The sequence below is a fragment of the Bradysia coprophila genome, unplaced genomic scaffold (assembly GCF_014529535.1).
Source record: "Bradysia coprophila strain Holo2 unplaced genomic scaffold, BU_Bcop_v1 contig_87, whole genome shotgun sequence".
Classification (NCBI taxonomy): Eukaryota; Metazoa; Arthropoda; class Insecta; order Diptera; family Sciaridae; genus Bradysia; species Bradysia coprophila.
The window spans coordinates 2,405,146-2,411,200 of record NW_023504014.1 but is presented as its reverse complement, the minus strand read 5'-3'; the positions used below and the strand labels follow the sequence as shown (position 1 = coordinate 2,411,200).

Genomic DNA, 6,055 nt, shown 5'->3' with positions numbered 1-6,055 from the left:
ATGTCACCATATGAAGTTGGTTCACATGAAAATTAGCGCGGTGATAACAGTAATTCCATGACAGAATGTTCTAAAATATGAGAAAACTCTATTACATTTCTTCTTTTCCTATAGAAAAATAATAATCATGTTTAGAAACTAAGAAGAAATGTAATAGAGTTTTCCCATATTTTAGTACATTCTGTCATGAAATTACTGCTGTCATTGCACTTATTTTCATGTGAACCAACTTCATAATGGTGACGTTTGTTTTGTAATGACAAATGTGAAGTTGGTTCACATGAAAATAAGCCGCAGAGAATGAAGTACTATGAAAAAAATGTGGCGCCTCTACAGGCCAACCCACTTGTCTCATACATTCGTCACGAAAAACACAATGCTTTTCAAAACATTCACATAATTCGTGTGGTTCGGTCGCTACAGCTGGTTAGTGTGTGTATACATTGACATTACGAGTTGTTTTACGATTTCTTGAACGAGTTGCTTTCACGGCACTTCTTTTTGCACATTTTAACATCCTTATGGCTAACAGAAGTAGTGATAAGGAATTCCAACGAAATGGACCGTGTTTGGTATGCAAAAAGAGCAGTTTTAACACATGCAGCCGGTGCGGTGAATTTTACTGCTCCAAACAGTGTCAAAGGGTTGATTGGCATAAGCACAAATACTATTGCTTTGATATGCCGGAATTGATTATGAAATCGCCGGATTCCAGTGACCAGCAATTCAACGACATTCGATTTCAAAGTGACAATCGCCGAATATTGCAAAATCTGCGAGGTGGTGAACACCGTTTCGAATGGGTGGAATCAATCGAACGAAGCCGAACTGCTCTCGAGTCAAATGAAAAGATCGGATGGACTCCACAAAAACGTGTCGTTTTCAACTTTGGTGATTATCCCCGAAACAATGACGACGTCATAATAACTCACGTACGGCATGCGAATTCGTTTTACATACGCACCTGTAGCAGTGACATTGAATTTGAGAAGAATGCGAAAGACTTTGATGATTACGGCGGAAAGGGAATGAAATTGACGTCCTTGCCGCAAAAAAATGATTTGGTTTTGGTGCGATTTGACGCTCGATTTCAACGAGCCATTGTTTTGCAAGATGTGGAGAAAACCGACGACATTGTAGTTGGCCTAATCGACACAGGCAGAAAAGTTTCTAAATCTCTTAAGAACATGCGACAGTTAAGCGACGAATTAAAAAGACGAAAACGATACAACTTCGTTGTAACATTGGACCACCTTCCACCCGGAGTAATGTCAATGCCATTCAACGAATTACGTAAGCTCGTGAACAACCGAACAGTTTTCAAAATTAAATTTTACGGACACGACTGGCAAACGGCTAGCAATTTCAGACTACTGGAAAAGGAGAGCGGATTACCAATAGAAAAACTGGTGAAATGTGAGTCGAATGGGAACGACTCGAAAGTCAACAATTCTGGTAAACTGCTGGTCAACACATTGCCCATGGGAAGATTACCTTTAAGGGGTAAACCGCCCAGTCATACGACTGTAAAAAGAACCGCTTCGACAACAATCCATTCGCCAAATGCTGCAGAAAAACTAATAAAATCACTCCGGCCAATATCTTTTGCTGACCTGTGTACCGAAACTTTACCCAAGGTAGCGAAGCTGATAATTCTCGACAATAGTTCCGCTAATTTAGGGTATGTTAGTGCTATTGCCACGAAAAATATCTTAAAACTGGACGATATACATAATAAGGTTGGTGAATGCGGCGATGTCATGCATGACATTTACAAACCCAAACTTGAAGAACTGTGTCTGGTCAAGTTTGAAGGGGAATGGTACAGAGCCATAAACTATGGCTCCAAATTTTTGCTCATTGACTGGGGTTATGTGGAGGATATTGACGCACGCAACATAAGACGTTTTCCTGAGAAATTGAAAATTCCATGCTACACGTTCGTTTGTCGTGTTCAAAATGCAGCACAGCGTCTGGCTCAAGATACAACGCAAATTGAACGATTAAAGAAATTGCTAGACATCCAGAGCGAACATCCGGATTGTTTTTGTGTTCACGTTGAAGGTGAACTAATGGAATATAATGTCACGTTTCCGAAACTTTCGAATTTTTGTGACTAAAAATTAAGTTTGTCTTTTTTGTGAAAAATTTCTTTATTAAAATCATTCATTTTTCTTTATTCTCTTTTTTGCTATATTTCCTTGAATTTGTTTTTTACTTTTTTCGACCTTTTGAAAAGTCAATTTGTTATCAATAAAGACAAAGAAATCTCACCATCTTGGTCTTTCATTTTGTAGCAGCTTTGTATTTTGAGGGCACTACGTTCGATCTGGTTTGATTGTTAAGTCAGAATGATCACAAAACCATCTCGAACCTGAATGTTGTTTCATAAATTTTTACATCGATACACTGTATTTATGGAATCCATGGTCAAACACAACCCAATCCCAAACCCATCTTCAAACTTAACTTTAACTTGATGATAAATATTCTTTATAATCAAACTCCAAATCAAAGCAAAGTTATGAACCTTGTTTAACTTCGTATTTATACTGATCTTTGCCCGAAGACAAATCCCATAGTGAACACGAGACAAGGTGCGACGAGAACATTGACCAAACCGAGAATAATGAACTAACCAACGACAGGTATTTTACTAGAATCGTAACGCTAGTTCATGTTAATCCACATCTAACCGGACATCAGAACTGTTTCGGCCTCGAGGCACTGAGTTATGCCTTTATATCGTGTAACTTGATTAGATGTGAGTTAGATATGCACGTTCATGAACATACTCGTGCCACTGAGGTTGATTAACATGATTTTTCAAGTGGTCCAAACTCGTGCAAAACATTTCCATTTGGCAATTGTTATATCCACCACTGTCGTAAATATTCAGCGTGTAAATTATACTTGAACTGAAATTACACACCTCACAAATTCATTGAAATAGAAAATTCGTGTGATTCGTGTGTCACCCGCATCCGTGGTTGTCTTAACCTGCTCTTTCAGAATCTTGAATCAAAGGACCTGCGCCACATCTGATTTTATTTCAGTAAACGCGGCTCTTCATTTCATTTACATTTGGCCGCTCATGGTTTCTTTATGTCATCAAGTGCATCCAATGGAAATGTCAAAATCCACTGTTGTTTTTGTGATTGCAGTAAAATTGAAATGTTTCTCGAAAAATGAGCCACACAATGTTGGATGGAAAACGTTCTTCGAACAAAAAAAAAAACCAAAAACGCCGATAATCCGTATTTATCGTAAAGAAAGTCAGGTGCGATGTACGTTCGACGTTATTTCGATGACCGTTCACTCGGACCATAAGGAATCTAGTTGTGAGGTGAGTGACAAACAATCGAAAATCAGTCAGTGTCCCTATTTTTAATTATTAGATGAATCCCATGATTGAACTCAGGGACTTACGTTACGAACTAGCTTTTTTTACACAGTTGTTATGCTACAGTTTCACTCCACTTCCAAATGGCATTCTTACTGATTGTATCGCTTAGAAATTGTTAAAAGTTTTTTTTTTCTCATTCAGATTTGCTCCAAATAATTTCACCGAAAATATCAACTGAAGACACATCTTCCAACGCACTTTAAGGTGAACGGTCTGACGAAACAGGATTTTGCTTCGATGCCCTTGAATGCATTAAGACTGCAATAGAAACCGGTAATAAAAACGAAAGATTTTATATGTACCACCTGTTCAAAAGTGTGAAGCACCCGAAACCATCTGAGGAGTCGTATGATAACCCATTCCAATTTTAAACCGTACTTCTGTGAGGTCTGAACCTTTCTTTTACCAAAACAAAGCTGACGAAATAAGCAAATTTGTTTTCATTCAGACTTGCTGGAAAGCATTTAAGAGACTCGGTAGTTTGCGAAACCATTTCACGATCTACCATGCCGATTACGTACAGAATTACATGGATTATGGGTATGTCGACGAAAAGAATGTGTGATGCGTCATGTGTTCGAAAAGCTTCGGCTGTAAATACAGCGTTAAGTTGCATTTGTTTTCCAATTTGGATATAAAACCATACGAATGCAGGGTAGGTGATGTCCATATGCAAACCCATACAATTTTCCATTATGAATGACCGGTTCAAATTTTTCGACAGATCTGTTCAAAAGTTACGGAAACATCTTCGAAAGCATGTTGATGGAAACGACAGTCCACCCTCGGAACAGTTGACTGTCTGTAAGGAAGAAGTTGAAATCGTCGAGCAACTGATAAAAATGGTGGATCCTAAGCCTAAGTCGAAAGTTGTTCTGAGAAGAATTAAATGGAATTGACTTCAGTCGAATATTCATTTCAATAGTACGACGTTTCACATCTACTTGGACATTGGTTTTATTTTAGTTTGAATTTTGATTGTTTAAGTGCCCAATTTGACAATTTTGTAAAAGTTTTTGAATCACATCGAAATAAACCTAAATTTGTATCAGAATATGAAACAAATTCCACCCACGGAGTGGCTTCTATTGTTAACAAAAGTTACCCTAATCTATTTATCCAGAACCATGGAAACTGGCCTGTTTCAGGAGAAACAGGAGAAAGATAACTTGACGAACTTAAACTAAACTAATCTCACACAAATACAAAAGAAAAATTACAGAATATAATAGACTTCATCTAATTTCTTCAAATCCCCTTCGAACGTTCCCGTCATACAAGCGGCGTTAGAACGTTGAAGTGCAATAGAGATTCTTTGCTTCAAATACATCTTCGATTTCTTTTTCGTTCGTTACACTTGCTAACAAATAAATATTTTGGCTATGAAAAACATTATGAAATTAGCTGAATTTTCTCTCAGCAAGCGCAAAATTATTGATATGAAATTTTAAGTGCTTACTAAAAATAGTCACCCGCTCCAGAAAAACGAAATTCATTTTCAACAACCAGCCATTTTTTCCCCCTTGACTGTAAGTTGTGGGTCTTACAACATAAATGGTTTTATTTTCAATTAATTGCGACAAAAGAGACTGCTCATAATGATGGCGCAGCCAGTAAAAAATCGATCTTTTCATAATCACAATAAATCACCTAACACTGATTCCAGTTCCCCTCTACTCAGTCTTATAGTCAATTTTTGGGTATATTACGATCAAACTACCTTCTTCGACTTCAGGGGAAGCCTGAAGAAATTACTATAATTAAGAGTTTCGATCCCATTGTATACTAAACTCACTAAAATAATTTCCTAGATTCAACACACTTTAAGCATGAGTGGTACTCTAGATAGAGCACTAAGACTGGACAGTGTATCGAACAAATCTTGGCTCTGTGAAGAAATTTGGAACTTTTTTTCATACAAAATAGTACTCTATTCGGCCGCTGTGTCATTTTAACACTTTTGCTTGAAGTGCGTTGCCAGAATCTACCTAGAGTTTGTGTTTGGACGTTTTTTCGTCTATACCAGAGAACCTTTCCATATTTGACCTCTGAGGTAAAGTTTAAAAAAAAATTGTTGTTTATTTTACCATTCCAAATTACATTTTCTGACATTCAATCTCAATAATATTCGCTTCGGGTTTATTCAACAACAATAAACAAACAAACATTTATATGAATTGTATACCTACGTATGCATTAGAAAGCATGCACTCAAACGGCATAATAAATGCAGCTTTGTTATTCCTACCGAAATCGTATGCTAAAATAAAAAATATTTCTATTAACGTTCAAAAAAGACCCCAAACACATTAAACTAAACTGCAATATTTGCATAAAATTTTATTGAACAATATCTTTTTCGAGCCTCGTACGAAGTACTGACGGCTAAGAGCTTAATGTGTGGTTGCAACTGATCAAATTTGAAGCAGATGGCAGGAAGTACGACGAAAAAATTCTCTTAGAAGATACTTGGATATGTCAAGTCAAGTTCAAAAAAAAATTGACCGTGAAGAGACCGTTCGTTGTATTCGCTCTATTTGTCCCACACACATAAGAGTAGCGACTCCATTTCTGGATTAGGTCCTAGATGACTCGTTTTCGTTGTATGAGTTAAGACATAGATCATTTTCAAGGCCGTTTGAAATGCCA

General features: G+C 37.1%; 1 protein-coding gene and 1 long non-coding RNA gene across 2 annotated transcripts; both read left to right on the top strand.

Annotated features, from left to right (window-relative positions):
* Positions 1 to 401: 401 nt before the first annotated feature.
* LOC119084692 (protein vreteno-like) lies at positions 402 to 2,270 on the top strand. Its single transcript, XM_037194772.1, has one exon. It carries the CDS (start codon positions 522 to 524, stop codon positions 2,118 to 2,120), a length of 1,599 nt encoding a protein of 532 aa, XP_037050667.1. The 5' UTR covers positions 402 to 521; the 3' UTR covers positions 2,121 to 2,270.
* Positions 2,271 to 3,139: 869 nt separating this feature from the next.
* On the top strand, positions 3,140 to 4,437 carry LOC119084696. Its single transcript, XR_005089117.1, has 4 exons — positions 3,140 to 3,346; positions 3,548 to 3,793; positions 3,855 to 4,061; positions 4,131 to 4,437. It is a non-coding gene; the product is annotated as an uncharacterized LOC119084696 (long non-coding RNA).
* Positions 4,438 to 6,055: the final 1,618 nt, after the last annotated feature.

Excerpts from the sequence above, each read along its gene's own strand:
- LOC119084692 (XM_037194772.1), top strand. The coding sequence starts at position 522 with ATGGCTAACAGAAGTAGTGATAAGGAATTCCAACGAAATGGACCGTGT.